Here is a 16,819-nt window from a genome sequence, read left to right on the forward strand (position 1 = left end):
CTGATGAAGAATTATTTTTTGCATAATAATCTGTATTTTATAAAAATGGATTTGTTTGATTTTTATAAAAAACCCTTTGACTAAAAGTTAAAATAATTATGGTTAAAAGCTCCAGTTTTTACAATTATTATCTAATCCCATAAAAAACCTTAAAAAGGTAAAAAAGATACGCCAAGTACATAAACGCGTGCTTTTCAAAATAAATTTGAGATCAATACAGTTAGCCAAGTATATTTTAAAAGATTTAAAGAAATTTATTAAATATCTATTTAAAAATTGCTTAAACGGGCTTGATGATTAAATGATTAAATGATTAAAATCAACCAACAGGATTATAGTGGAGCAAAAACTTGGCGTGCTCGACTCGTATTTTTTCTGAATTTCCAAGGCTCTATGTTATTGATATTGATAAATATATATACAAGAATGCAATTAATGTGACTCGGATATTGCTTTACTATCTGTCAGTTTCTGCTTTATTATATGTTATCACTTATATTCCCATTTTTCAAATAATTTTTGAATAGAACCATTTTTTAATGCGTTTATATACTTGACATAGCTTTTTTAACTTTGTGAAGTTTTTTATAAGTTATTTTTTTGCAAGAATGCAATTAATGTGACTCGGATATTACTTTACTATCTGTCAGTTTCTGCTTTATTATATGTTATTACTTATATTCCCATTTTTCCAATAATTTTTTAATAAAATCATTTTTGAATGCGTTTATATACTTGACATATCTTTTTTAACATTGTGAAGTTTTTCATAGGTTATTATTTTTTTATTATTTTACTCGTACAAATAATTTTTATATTGTATAACATTGATGGGTCATTTTAAGTCGGGCGTTTTAAGCCGGGCACGCCAAGTTTTTGCTTCACTATAATCCCGTTGGTTGATTTTAATCATTTAATCATCAAGCCCGTTTAAGCAATTTTTAAATAAATATTTAATAAATTTCTTTAAGTCTTTTAAAATATACTTGGCTAACTGTATTGATCTCAAATTTATTTTGAAAAGCACGCGTTTATGTACTTGGCGTATCTTTTTTACCTTTTTAAGGTTTTTTATGGGATTTCATTCCTTTTTGTAAAAATTAAAGAATTACTTCTTTTTTTAATTACTCCTTTAGAAATTTGTAATTCTAAAAATTTTTTTTTAATTTTTTATTAATATTTTTGATATTTATTACATATATAATCATGTATATTATTTGTTTATGTTATTATTATTTATTTATTTTATTTTTATTAATTTTATTAAATTTTTTTGTGTACTAAATTATGACTTACATTACTCACACACATACACACACACACACACACACACACACACAAATATGTATTATACATATATAATTGTAATTATAGCTTGAATATTCAAGCGTTTGTTGTAATTTTATTATTAATTTTTATATTAATTTTTTTAACATTTACATATATATCATGTATTTGTTTGTTATATATTTATTTTATTTTTGTTAACTTATTATACTTTTCTCGCATACCAAATTTACCATTTATATTATAAAATAATTTTTTATATATTTTAGTTTTATAAAATTGTATGTAGGCACATTGTGAAGCCTCTTGAACGACAAACTGGCTTTGCGTGTGTGTGTACATGTGAATGAGAAAAATAATCCAAGTGAGCTTTTTCGCGCAAGAGATTACGAGATCTCAGAAATGAGTGTATCAATTTTACTCGGAGTGGTCGCAATCGAAAGCTCACATTAATATTATATAACAAAATTGCCATTAGATTTTTTATTATGATTTTAGTTTCTGAGATATTTTAACTGAAAGTGAAATTGTCAGCTAAATTCCAGATAAAGCTTAGTAGTGGCGTGACATTTGCACAGTGAAGTTTGCGTCGTTTGCATCATGCAGCAGGATTCTTTATGTACTTAATTGGCGTCGCGCCGTTACCGCGTCGCTTGATAATAATAACAACCCACCATTATATTATGCCGACAAAAAGTAGGTGTAATTATTATAATTTAAACATATTTGGCACCAAAATGACTATATGTCATTTAGAATCGCAAATAATAAATATACTTTTCTCTCCGTAATAATTGCGCTTATTAAGAGAATAATAAACATTACAAGGATACTCGAGACGTAAACGTTTCTTTCTTGGAATTTTTAATTAGCGTAACTTTTCATATTACGATAAACTATAAGACGTAACGGTTCCTATTGTTACAGACTGCATTACGTCGGCGGATCCGAACATCGCCGCGCGTCTTTGCAAGTATTATTTTATTCGATTCGGCAGTTATTCTCTCCACAGAATATTGACTGTGTGTGTGTGTGTGTGTGTGTGTGTGTGTGTGTGTGTGTGTGTGTGTGTGTCATATAAACAATAGAAAGAATGGGTTTAAAAACGGATCAAAGTTTATATAGCTGCGCGCTTCTTGGCAAAATTTCATAAATAACAAATAATGGATGAAACTTCGTGTACCAGCAATCCAGAAATGCAATACAAAATGTATGTGGAGCAAAATAGAAAAAAAGTTGCCAAATACGTGTCACTTAAGTTATTTTTTTATTATTACTATTTTTAATTTGATATTGATTTGTACGCAAATAAACGTTGAAAATTATAACTTGATACTTCAGGTATCTTAATTATTTTATTACAATATTGAACTAATAACAAATTAATTTATTATATAGTCTTTTTGCAATATGCTAAAAGATTTAATACAAAATTTTATATTACGTTATTACCAGAAAATTGATTTAAAAAAGTATTATTATATCTAATAAGGATTAATTTTTTTTAAGAATTATTAGCATGACAAGATTAAATTTTGTAGTTGTAAAGTTTGTCTATATTACTGATTTTTCTTCATAATTTTGTAATAAAACGTTGTTTATATGTATTAAATAAAAATACAAAATATTGATGCGATACGATTTAAGCGACCGGTATGTATTCGACTCTCCCCATACAGAATAATAGAGTTCGCCTCTTTTGCTTTCTCTCTATATCTATTATAGCCGGCCACCATTTTATCCGAATAAAAATAAGACAGGAAATTTATTCTCGAACAATGTTGGAGTCGGCTGTGCGCGGTTACGAAGGTACGTCGAATCTCTCGCATTTTACGAATTTTTTAGATTCTTAGTAGAGCGGAGCGAGCGAGAGGAAGTGAGAGCGCGGGCCGGTATCGGAGTTTGGATACGGTCAGCACAGCCGCGATCCTCGATAATAGGGTTAAATCGGCGGAAATTTATGGACGCTGACCCTTCTGTGTACGATTCATCCCCCAGAGAAATGAAAAAAGAGGAGAAAAGTGGCAACGACGGTGGGGACGGCGGTGGGTGCGCGATCAAATTCATTATGTTCGCATATTTTATGCAGCGGGAGGCTAAAGTTTACGTTAAATTAACCGTCCGTCCGCTACACGAACTCATTGCGGAATGCGTCCAGGGGTAGGAGGAGGGGTGGGAGGAGGAGGAGGAGAACGAAATCGCTCGGTATCGGGTCGTTAAAAGGCAATTTGTTAAAGCCGGTCCTTTCATAATGCTTGCCGTAGTACAACACGCGAGGCTTTCTTTTACCTCCCCCTCCCCTCTCTTTCGCTCCAAAAAAAAAAAAGAGGAAGAGAAACTCGAGCGTTCAACGTCGCGTCGAGTTACGGCGATGCAAAGGCAAATGTCTATATCGCGCCGCGCGCTCGTGCGCATATTTGGCATACTTAAGAATAATTTCCTACGCGAGATTTCTTGTACCTCCGTTCTCTCGCGTAACAGCAAGAGCGAGGTGTTGTTTTAATAGAGCCGAGGCAGCTCGAGAGTGACACTCGCGATTTAATTTGACGGCTGCATTAATTATAGCAACTTTAACGACGGTATTAAGCGAATGGATGATTGACCGATCTTTAGAAATTCATTAGCCAGGACATTTAGAATGATGAGTGACAATAATATATTTCTTAATATAATATAAACGGAAATAGCCGGGCATCCCATTTATCGTTCAATTTTCGGGTGAGTTACGTTCCGCAACTGCAAAATTATACGAATACAGAGCGTAGGACCGAGCGCTAGAATAATTCATACGAGCAGAAAGGGAGAGAGTAAGGAGGGGGAGGCATTAGTATTATTTTATATTAAATCAAGTGACGACGCGCGGAGGCGAGAATGCCGGAAAAAAATGACGAATCGTATCCCCCGTACTCCGGATATTAAAGGTTGGGGGAGGGGGGGGGGGAGCTTCATCACGGCCCCGGCAGTTTTATAATAAAATAACAGGCGCAGGGGACATTTATTAAGGAAGTTGCTCGGCGTCGCGACGCTGCGAGGCGTTCGCGCGGAAAAGCCATGACGCGAATAAGCAAGCTCGATGAATTTTCGCTGGCGTTGGCATCGACTATAAATCTATTTAAATATCGATTTTGATTTCTATTTCAGTAGCAGAATAAATGGTACAGGAATTTCTCTTGATTCAATCAACCATCAGCAAGAATTATATGGAGAATGTGATACCGTGAAAATGTGATAAACATACCTTAAAAAGCGAAAAATCAAGTTCTACGAGAACGCGGATAATTCTGGAATATAGAGAGCATAATGCAATCAATTATGTTTACGATTGGAATAGATTTCTGTCGAAAACCGATAATGCCGTTAGCGCGAGCCGTATTCGATTCCCATTTAACGCGGAAATATCATTCGAGACAATTACATTAATTCTAACGCCGCAAATTAGCGGTTCAACTATTGGTCAACTATTCCCGGCGCGAAGAAAAAAAAAACCACCGAAAAATCGCAAAGAATTCTATTCGTATGGACGCAGTAATTTTATTTATACCATTTCATTTATTAACACTTTTAGGTAAATCTTCCGAATACGTTAAACAGCAAGTAGTTATATTGCAAGTTTAAATTTGCAATATAAATGATATTTCTTACATTTGTAATATCTGAATTTCTTTCATTGTAAAATTTTATTTTCACCTCGATTTACCACAATATACCGCGACTTTTGCGGACGAATTTAGCACGAAAATTTCGTTTCAAATGGAACGTGACGATGGAGACCGACGGAAAAAAAGGACGATATGGTATCGATATAGCTCGGTTCTCGATGTTGCATGCACTTCCTTTGTACGGTGTAAATACGCATGAACGCGCGCGTGAGAATTTGACCGTTTGTTTTGACGCGCAACTTGATCCAATGGCTCCCACGATTATCCGTATCATGCATCATCACATCGCCATAATGCGAATGTATATTTCGTTAGTAACGTCCGCTTTCTCTTTTAGAGTCTAGAGACACCAAAAGGAATTCGAAAAGAAATGTGCGTAAATGGACTGGAAATTAATTCTCCGATCTAAATGTGTTGTCTACATTTGAATCAGGGTTATTATGTTTAAAAACAGTAAATATTAACACATTTATATTTAAGTCAAATGTAGAAACATATTTCTTTTTCTAGGGAAAAATTCAATTTAGATATTAGGGAAATAACATTTATATTCTTTTTCAAATTTGTATGTAGTATTGATTTCTTATAAATTTAATAAAAAAAAATTGTTTATACAAAATTTATACAAAGGTTTAAACGATAATTATATCTTGGTTCTATGATTTGTTTGGTTGATAGGTTAAGAACAAAAATCTTGAAAATAACAATTAAAAAATTATTCCTTTTTACTGAACGCATCTAATAATCATATAATATATAGGGTGTCCAACGTAAACACTCTTTTTTATCTTTTATAATAAAAGAGATAAACTACAATATATATAAAAAATTAAATAGTTCAAACTAAATTTTATTGTGAACATAGTGATTGCTCACAAAAATTACTTGTGTTAAAGAAGAGATATGTATAATTTTTTATAATAATGTGTATATTTTAATATAATAAAAATTGTAAAGTTACCTGAAACATAGCAATGTATGATTTAATGCAGATATTTTAAAAATTATGCAAGTTTTATCGATGTGAATTATTGCAGATGACGTATATCTGTTTACTTGGCATTTTATAATATACTTACTTTTATAGGATATATAATACATATCTACTCCTGACTCGTGTATTAGACATTGACATATATTATATTATCATTCGATCATAACATTCAGTCAGAAATTGACTATATCACAGATCGAGCCGAAAGTAAAAAGTAATAATTCAAACTCATAAATTTTGCATAATATGTAAAATATATGCATTGAATTATACATCGTCGTATATTTGTTTCAGATAGCTCTACATTTTTTAACATATTAAAATATATCATTATTATAAAAAAATTATGCATACCTCTTCGTCCTGTAATACAAATAACTTTTGTAAATGACTACTATATGTTTACAAAGCTTAGTTTGAACCACATACTCAATATAATATACATTTGTCGTGGTCTATCTCTTATACTTGAAAAGATTAAATGGGATAGCCGCTTTACGTGGGACATGCTATATATAATCATTGTACAAAATTAAAATACTTCTTCGTATATATTTATTCAGACAAATAAAATTTAATTTTAAAAAATAATTATTACTTACATATACACACACACACACACAAACACAAACACATTTTTAATAAGTATTATTTAAATTCTTACTTTAGTACTACAGTTGCCCATCTTCGCAACACGCAGACTTAAATTCTTTAGCTTTTACAATCGTAGTACTAAAACTAATTAAAAATATATTAAAATGCTTTATTATTTAATATACATTAAGTGAGTAGAACGTATTACTCTAAAATTTATTGCCGTAAAAGAAGTTAATTTTTTAAAATGTTGATTAATGTTGAACAAAAATTGACTCATGAAGTTTCTCAAATGATTGATTCACTTGAAGGAGAAAGGTCTCCGTTAATTTATTAGTTAAATTAACTTCAATCTTCATAATTAAATTTAATAGAGTTTTTCAATTCTGAGAATGGTCTCTCGGTTTTACCGCGCTATTGTCCTACTTGCAGGAAAATATGGTTACCCTGCCGGAAGCTATAAGCCAGTTTCCTCGTCTTCGCAATGCACGGACGTAACGAAGCGCAGGAATTATTTCTTATCCCTTGTCGTTCCAGAAATTGCAGGACGCGGTCATGGGCGCCGAGACATGGTCTTCCCGGTTTTCCACGGTTGCCGCGAAAAAGAAGGTCCGGCCGAGAAATACCGCTTCATTATAATTTTCATGGAACTCTTGTTGTGGAGGCAGGAAATTTTGCTGTACGCTATTAGCAAGATAATTGAAATAATCATGAGGGAAGAGGCAAGGAAGAGTCGGGAGAAAAAATTCCGGCGGCGCCCATGCTTACACTTATTCTCCGCGCTTATCCTTTGTGCTTATCCCTTGTACTTATCCTCTGTCCACCGTAAAGGCGGCAATCAAAAGTACATTTTCACTTAACCCGTTGCACTGGAAATTCCAAGTCGGTACTTTGAAGTGTAGCGCGCTCGTATTATTGACGTCTCTCTTAAAATTTATACAGCGACGCAAAAGTCCGTGCATTGCCAAATATTATTAATTTAAAAAGAGAAAACTTATTATTTAAGAGGATATTCTCGTTTCAGCGCGATATCATTCTTTACAGTTTTAGTTTTTAGTTTAAAAAATGGGAAAGGTTTAAAAAATTTTGACCCTCCTCGCTTTTCTTTCGAGATTTTTTCTCGATGGAAAAATAGAAAATTGGAATTTTTATTTGATTAAATCGGTTGAAAAAGAAAAATGTTTCTTAAAATTTATATTTAATCAATTAAAACTAAACAAGTTATTCTGGTAACAAATCTAAAAGATGTTGTTTTGAAGAAAAATGCATTAAAAATTTTGTGAGCTTATATGTTATTGAAGTATTTATGCATTAGTAATGACTTCTGCAAGTCTTTTTTTTCTCACGTACATAAGGTTTCAATGATTTAAAAGGTCCCAAAAACTCAAAAGCGAGAATGCCTTCTCAATTTCTTCAATTCTATATATAAAACCCAGAATTATAAATGTTGAATTGATTAACCTAATCTCATCTATCAAAAATACCACTTTAGAAAAACAATAAATTATAATAAATTATATAAATTCTGTCGAAATTTATTTTTACAGAAAGACATTCGCTCAATAATCTATTACTGTTACTTTTATTTTTCTTCTTTTAAAAATAGTATTAAAAAGTATTATAAAATTTTTAGCTTTGTTCTACAATTATCTTTATTAATTAATATTTCACAGAACCGTTTTAAAATATCTTGTATCTGAGTAATATGTCCTACTTTTCATCTAATAATACTCGATATATCATCGATAAACTGTAGACGCGAGTGATACGATAACGAATTGTTATTCGAAATAAACATTTAATTCACCATAACAAAAGGTCGCAAGGAAGAGCGTGTCAAGAAATTAATACCTTGTTTATAAACGTCGTAGATGTGTCGTTAGCAGCAACCACCTGTTTACCTGACGTTATCGTCACCTCATACTCTTGTGAGCCGTCGACGCGTTCGTCGCAGATTGTCTCTCCTTCTCTTTTTCTCTCCCCTTCCCTCTCTTTCTCATTCCTATAAGCATCGGTAGGTTTCAGTGGATTACATACTATTCTCGCGTGATTCGAATCGTTGGAGCATCCTCCAAAAAAGACAGACGCATGTCACGCAAGATATACATCTTCTTGCTCGTCCTCATTGCTGCAGCGTCTCGCGGGTCCTTTGATCTCTTCTCCCTCTTCAAGTGACATCATCCGAGCATTGCATATCTTGCAAAAGGGGATCGCGATCTTCCTGGATCACGCGCTCGAGTTTTGTTCTTTATTCGTCGGAAGAGAGTTCCATAATACATTATATACTTTTAAACGGCAAACTACCTAATTATTATCACATATTTCTGGCTTGAAGGTAACACTACAGAGTCGAAAGACTGAAGGAAACTCCAAAAATAGCAAAATATAAGTTATAAATCATAGAATATATAGAATATTATAATCATAGAATTTAATTTTTTTCTTTCTGCGTACACGGGAAAAATTCTTTTGTACAATTGTAGCTATAAAAAGAAATTTCAAAAAATTGCCATAAACAATGTAAATACTATTGCAATTTGATTAAAAACATATTAGTAAAAATTGATATAACTTCCGCGCTTATTGCTCATCATAACAATTTCTGCTTTAAAATTTTCTCCGAGTATAGTAAAATTTTCTTTAGTTGGTAAAATAGCAAATATTTTATAGTTTAATTATATTAATTTAGCAAAAATTATATTGACTCGTAACAAGAAAACTAAATAATCTAATACGCAACAGCGGTTTATATAACTTAACAGTTTATATAACTTTTTATAAGTAATTTTATAAATTTACAGTAAGTTAATTAAAATTTTCGACATAAAAGGATGAAAAAGAGAATTAAATTAACAATAATAATAATAGTAAACATTTAAGGAAATTTAATCTTAAAAACAAAAGAAGCTTTTATTATACCAATATTTTTTTTTATTTACAAAAAGATAAATTAAAATGCTGCACAATACAATAATAAAATCCTGCAATAATATATCTTATCCTCCCTTTTGATGTTTTAATTACGAACTGCTGTTAGTAATAGCAGTAGTTGCTCCTCCAGGTGATATTTGTTTTCAACAATAGAATTAAATGTTCCACGAAAACAACTGCGAAAACTGTTACTTCAATTATCCGTGTCTAGTTTAATTTCCTTAAGATCTTGTTGCTGAAAAGCCCGTTGTCTCGCATTCGCGTAACATTCAACACAAAAGTAACGTTCTCATGCGTCTTTTTTCTGATCTCGCATCTGCCCCCTGTGTGTGTTGCAGAAACAAACGGTCTGAGGATGCTGGAACTGATAGTGCCACAGCACGCGGTAGTCGGGCAAAATGTAAGCCTCGAGTGCAACTTTAATCTGGACGGCGAGAAGCTGTACTCGGTCAAGTGGTACAAGGACGGCAACGAGTTCTACCGATTCCTACCCCAGGAGAAGCCACCTGTTATGGTGTTCAACCATCCCGGTGTCACGGTACATGTAAGGATACATATCTCTTTTCCTCCCTTTCTTTCTCTCTCTTTCTTTTCTTTTCTTTTTTCGATTCTAAACTTTAAGGGGATATGCTGGAGTGCCCTACAAACTTGATTGAGATCAATAATGTGAAGTCATTCGTGCACAGCATTAACAAGATTTTGTATGTATGTACAGTGGAACCCCGCGTTAGTAAACTCCGCGTTAGCGGAAACTATCCCCTCCATATACACTCGGCCCACGTGAGTAGCGTGAGTGGGGGATAGCAATGCAGTTGCGTAGTATATCAATTACGTGTTCCTAAAGACGTGTGCGAGATTTTGATCTATAATTAATTCATTTAAGAAATAGCTAATATTTTAGAAAAGTAAAAACAAATATGCTTAATTTATAAAAATAAAATTTCTATTTTAAAAGATATTGAAGAGATTGCGATCAAAGTTGGATTTCTGGTCTGATAATATTTTATTTATAAATTATATGTTGGAAAATAATAACAGATTAGAAATGTAGGGAATATAATTTATTACAGAGGTACGAGATGTGAGTTCTTTGGATCCACGGCTGTAGCTACGACTGACTTGACCTGAGACGTCGCTCTGCTTGCAATTTTATGATCGAATACATTTAGTCTTGAAGCATTAAGTAAACATAAACTGGCTAGATGGCAATACCGCTACGTCCCTGAATTTCACAGAGTGGGAGTGAAAGGAGGTCACTCCGCGTTAGCGGACTCAAAGCTCCGAACAGTCCGCTAACGCGAGGTTTCACTGTATTTCTTTATAGATTTGTAAATTTTTTTCCAGAATTAAAATACACGTATTAATATCAGTCTGTGAATTAGATTTTATACCGAGAACGAAATAAATTTTTTTTATATTGCTTTACTTACCGACTTTTTACACGTATGTAATCTAAATTTTCGTACTGCATTTCGTCTCAATTAGGCATTAAAATTTAATTTTCGAAACTTGACTGAATTCGAATTTCGTAAGTACAATGTGTAGATCTTTTATATTAAGCAAATGTTATTACGATGTGACAGCTTCAGACACCACACTCGACTAAAAATACGACTTTTTTTCATTTTTGATATAAATTCCGTAACAGAGGCTGATAGTAATGCTTCCATTTTGAAGAAAAATTTTCAAATCTATAAAAGAAATAAAAAATTTTGCAATACAAAAACATTATTTTTATCGATAAAACAAACATCTCAAGCATCCTCTTAATGATCAAAAGCCGCGAGAAGAAACAAATCTGGTTTATAAATCTGGTTTACAATATCAGTTAAAAATTATATCGAAATTTTAAGACTACAAGTTTCTTGGATTTATTTTTTCCTCAATCAACGACAAAAAATTTTAACTTTCGAAATGTAATCCTTGCAAAAAAAAAATCAATTGCAAAGAAGAAAATAATAAAGTATTTAGCTTATAATAGCTTGTGCAGCAAAAATAACTCTCTTTTGCAATACTTTGCTGCAATTTTATATAAATAATTTTTAAATAAGTAAATGGATCCAAATAAACGTTAGCATGAATATTGAAGTTTTATTAATATATGTAAAATATTTAATTTATAGTATATATTATACTTTTTTATTAACTTTGCAATTAAGTGCTATAATATGTGTATATATGAATCAATATAAAAATTATGAGCGAACAAAAAGTTAAATAACTTTTAAAACAATAAGAGTAATTATGCTCAAAATTTACACACAAAAAACGTATTCTTTAAAAAATGCAAAAATTCCTTGATTCAAAAATATTTTATACTTAAAATATCGCCAAAAATAAATATTCTTTAATTAAGAATAAATTATTTTTAAATTCAAAATTAAAAAAATTTTTTATTGAAAATTTTGCTTTAATTAAAGAATAAAATTGCATTAGTTTAATACTAAACGTGCTCTTATTAATTGCAATTTTTCTCTCAATGAGTCCTTTTGTAAACTTTATCCAAAATTTAATTTAAACATATTTTTTGAAATAAAAGTTTTCATAATTCTGCTCTTCTCATTTTTCTTCATCTTTTTTATAGACTGACTTTAATTAGCCAATGTTATATGTCGACAGCGAAATCGTACTTCCTTCCGCGCTCTTGGCGGACCCTTTTTATTTATAAAAAAAGTACATTTTGTTCACGAGATAACACGTCACGTAGCGGTGGGTAGCAAAAAGAATATCATCTTAAGAATAAAATATACTCTACACAAGCTTAGTTACTAACTTAATATTTATGCATGTTATTCTTAATCCAAGAACTAGCTTTCGAATTATGTACCTAAGTTTGTAATCATATACGATTTTAGAAAAAGAATACTATCTTAAGAATAAAATATACACTTTACATAAACCTATTTATTATTCATATAAATGAATATTTCTAGTTAATGATAGCATTTCATGCTTATATCAAAACATATAGCATTCAAGAATAAAAATTTACTTGCAGTAATAATTTATCTTTTTCTGTGCACAGATATTTAAATATAATAATATAACAATCTATAAAATTTTTTAATTTCTAATAATTTTGAAATGTAACATATACAATCCTTAATCTCTCTATTGTACTAAAATGGAGTTTGTAAACCAAGATTTTCCTCGTACCTGTTTATACATTCACATTTTTTGTGCGGTATAAAATTGAAAAGATAAGCGAGGCATAAGTCCATAACTTATAAGATCGGATCATTCTTTGGCTACGATTTCACGCTCGCTTTCGAAGTGGAATACGACTTTTTGCTTATTCTCCCACTGAATCCTTATCCAATTCTCGCGCTTCGCGTCCGATATGTATACGTGCGTGCCTCGAAGGAAGGGTCGTGAATCGCTTTAAACGCGAGCGGACGATTGAAGCCCTGGAAAAGAAAGCACCCGGAGTATACACCATGTTTTGATTCCGCGTCCCGTTCCCAGCGGAGGCGTTCGCCGAGAGTGGCGTCATGATTGACCCACTTTCGATATCGCATACGAACTTTGATTCTTAAACGCGCGTCAATCACGAAGAGTCAAAATCCAAATTCTGTATTCGAGCGAGCGGGATCCATCCCGCGTCTCTCCTCATATTTGTGTCATTTAAAAATAAATCGCACGTTCCGTTTTCGATCTCGAATATTTTTTTCCCAATCGGAAAACAAATAGGAGGACAAAACTAATTTGGGAGAATACGACCGTGCGATCAACAACGCGAGTACGTTCACTATACGAATATATACGTGCACTACGCAGAAACGATAATAAAAACAAATGCCCAGTGAAAAATGACAAGTCAGATGGACGTTGAATAAACATCTAAAATATCTTTGACATAGAAAATTCGATCGATTAAACGCTTTCGTGTCACTCGAATTAGACGACTACTTGTCATTTGTTTAGACGTTTATGTACTAAATTTTTTTTACTCAAAACTAAATAAAATATTTGTACATGATTTAGTCGGCATTACGATGTTTTTATTTGTGCTCAGTAAATGATGTATTCTTAAGAAAGCAAAACATACAAACTCGTTGACGTTGACAGAAGCAATTTCTGATTACATTTACTTTTTAACACATTAGTTAATCACGTTTCAACCAAATTATTATCTAATGTACCTTTTTATTTTGACAATAAAATTCCTTTTTCAATGCAAGATGTCTACGTGTAATCTCATTTTATTCGGGAAGTGGTTTTTTTCATGTAGGATTAGATTTCGTGAATGCATCTAATCCATTTTTCATTTAAAATTTTTGTTTATTTTTTTACAAAAAAAAACTGTCAAAAACGTGGCAACATCGATTGGCGTCAACCATCAGAAAAATTAGTGTACAACATATCCTGCACTATTACATCCTAATCGAATTATAGTGTTGTAGGAGTGAATCCACAGCTAATTTATATTAATTTTTTAAATTAAACTAAATTTTATTTTCTTATATCTTTTTTAAATTAAGTCTTTACAAGAAATCTCAAGTATATAAGTTAAAGAAATACTTAAAGATTTATGAGAATCTGCATCTTATATGCATCAATGTTTAACAATTTATATTTAATATATTTTTTTTTACAAAAATTGTCGGCAACTGATTTTCAATTATAAAAAAAATAAATACTAGTTATATAAGAAAATTGAATTTATTTCACGATTTTTGTTTGCGATAGAGAATTACTTGTAATTTAATTTTTTCACAAAAATAGTTGGTACCCACCTTTTAACTTTTTTTAAAATAAATATTAGTTCAAACAATAATATATCAAAAATTGTAATTTTGTTTGACATTAAACTACTTTACATATAAAACTAAAGGAAATTGTACAAAATACGTCTAATATTTGTATCATAAGGTTCTATTTTGAAAACTTACCTTCAAAAGAATTATTTTATTAAAACATGGATGTTTATAATGTGCTACGTCTTTTATTCCATATATAATTTGTTAATTACGAAAATTAGTACGCTGCTGCATTCATCTATCAGCAGTGTTACATACTACGTGCAAACAATGTAATAAATATATTTTTACTTATCCTTGAATGAGATATAAATATAGTGGCAAATATAAATAATTTTTGTAAAATTATTTATATTTGCAAAGAAGACTACTTATACATTTAATAAAAGTGAAATTTTTGACTGGTTGAAAAGTGATAAATTATGAAATGCTTATTAACATATTCTATGAGTGAGTAACTCACCTTAGATTTTCCATTCAGGATAAGCAATGTTTTGACTATAAAGAGAAATATTTTTATTAACTAATGAGAGTAGTTTTGCTTTATTCTGCACTTTGTACATTAGGCCTTTTTCTGTGTAATATGCTTTTGTAATGTTTTAATTGTTGTAATTTTTATTTCCCAAGTATAAGAATTATACTACGTGAGTCATCGATGAACAAACAACATAAATTTGATCTGGCACATGTTAATGTCAACGTATGTCTATTAGGTAACATAAACGTCTAACATAAATCTTCCCGATCCGTTTATCTTATTTAATCCAGATTTGGCAATAAATGTCACATTTTCTTGAAATTCAAGGTTTAAAGATCCTTCATTGAAATCATTTATGTACTGCAATTTGCGAAAAGAACTTGCTTCCATGCATAAATGGGTATCGTATGCGGGAGCAATTTTCCCGAAATTCTCTCTCTCTCTCTCTCTCTCTCTCTCTCTCTCTCTCTCTCTCTCTCTCTCTCTCTCTCTCTCTCTCTCTCTCTCTCTCTCTCTCTTTCTCCCGAGCGCGTAGACGCGGCCAAAATGGCTTTCCATTCACGTCAAGACGTCGGATTAATGCTACATTACGCGCGCCAAGCGACGAATAAACAAAGACGAGGCGACCACCGGCACGCGATCTTAGTCATAATGAGCCTTAATATTAACATTAATCATCGCGCGAGATTGGCGCTCGGGTGCGCCCTTAGAAATTATCGGTCTACCCGGTCGTTATCGCTGTTTATAATTACATCGATTAGTATAATGAATCGTGAAATGCGCTCCCCGCGCGCGAAGATGAAAATTGCGAGGATGCCGACGACGATGACCCGACTTCGCCATCCTATCCTCTTCCCTTTCCCTCTCTCCCCCGCGCGTTCTTCGCGAAACTAATTTAATGCGGAGACGTTGTTCGTTAAGCGCGTCGTCGTCGTGGGCACGTCTAAAATTGCCTTCCGTCGTCGTTGTCGTCGACATCGTCGTCGTCGCCAGCGCAAAAGATAACGCATTACAAATTGATCCCGAGAGGGAGCCGCTCTTCCTCGCTTCCCCTATCCTCTCCCCCCCCCCCCCCTCCTCCCTAGTCGCGTCCGCCTTCCTTTGGGTTAATGATATTTCCAATAATTTCAATTCCTCGCCCAGCTATATCATTCGCTCGGTTTTCCACGCCATTGAATGATACGAAAAAATTCCGGTCCTTTCCGCGGCACGAGAGAACCACTCGCTGGCTGGAGCGAGCCTCCTGTATGTGCCCGGAGATGATAGGTGATTCACCGGACTAACAGCGGGGAATTTTCGACGCGGAAATTGTCGGAGGAAGGTTCATTTCGTGCAAGGAACGAATATACGAATATATTTCTCGATTTTATTCGTTCATTCGTCGAGATTTAGAGAGGCGAAATGAAAACTAGGCACTTAATCTAACTGCTCTCCAAAAATAATGTTACGAGCGCGGAATTTACCGTACGCCATGTTAAGAATTAATGGGAAGACATGGTCAAAATATAGGCTTATTATTAATACGAAGTAATGGAAATTTTAAGTGTGATTCTGCTTCTATCTATTCTACTTCTTTTGGTTAATGGAATGAACAAATTACATTAGAAAAGATTTCAACCCTTTGACGCGAGAGCTTTCTAACGACGTAATTTATGGTAGACGTTATTTTCTAACCAGAAATAAACAATTTTTTAGTCGACAAACTGGCAATTCTTTACTAAAGTTTTAGCTTACAACGTTTCGATCATAGGATTTGGTCCTTTTCGAGTGTAAATTCCAAATATAATTATTAATCGCGAGACAACAACCATTGACGAGTTTGTGACAGCGAATCTGACTAAGATATTATTTATTCGTGTATTTGACTGACAATGAAACACGTAAGTCCATACGAATTCATTGTATATTATATTCATCCTATATACGCATTGTTTTAAAACGTATTTATGAATTCGCTGTCACAAACTCGTCAATGGTTGTTGTCTCGCAATTAATAATTATATTTGGAATTTACACTTGAAAAAGACTAAATCCTATGGTCAAAAGCTCACGTTGTGAGCTAAAATTTTAATAAAGAATTGCCAGTTTGTCGACTAAAAAATTATTTATTCTAAGT

General features: G+C 32.4%; 1 protein-coding gene across 2 annotated transcripts in view; it reads left to right on the plus strand.

Moving 5' to 3' along the window:
• The window catches only part of LOC105833427, a 166,994-nt gene that overhangs the window by 137,797 nt on the left and 12,378 nt on the right, over positions 1 to 16,819 (plus strand). The window contains exon 2 of one of the 2 annotated variants that reach the window (XM_028193774.2): positions 9,804 to 10,003. In XM_028193774.2, the coding sequence (XP_028049575.1) occupies positions 9,804 to 10,003 (200 nt within the window). Of the gene's footprint in view, positions 1 to 9,803; positions 10,010 to 16,819 lie in introns of both variants that reach the window. The other variant, XM_012675164.3, reaches the window with a different exon arrangement.

The sequence above is a fragment of the Monomorium pharaonis genome, chromosome 10 (assembly GCF_013373865.1).
Source record: "Monomorium pharaonis isolate MP-MQ-018 chromosome 10, ASM1337386v2, whole genome shotgun sequence".
NCBI classification, from domain to species: domain Eukaryota; kingdom Metazoa; phylum Arthropoda; class Insecta; order Hymenoptera; family Formicidae; genus Monomorium; species Monomorium pharaonis.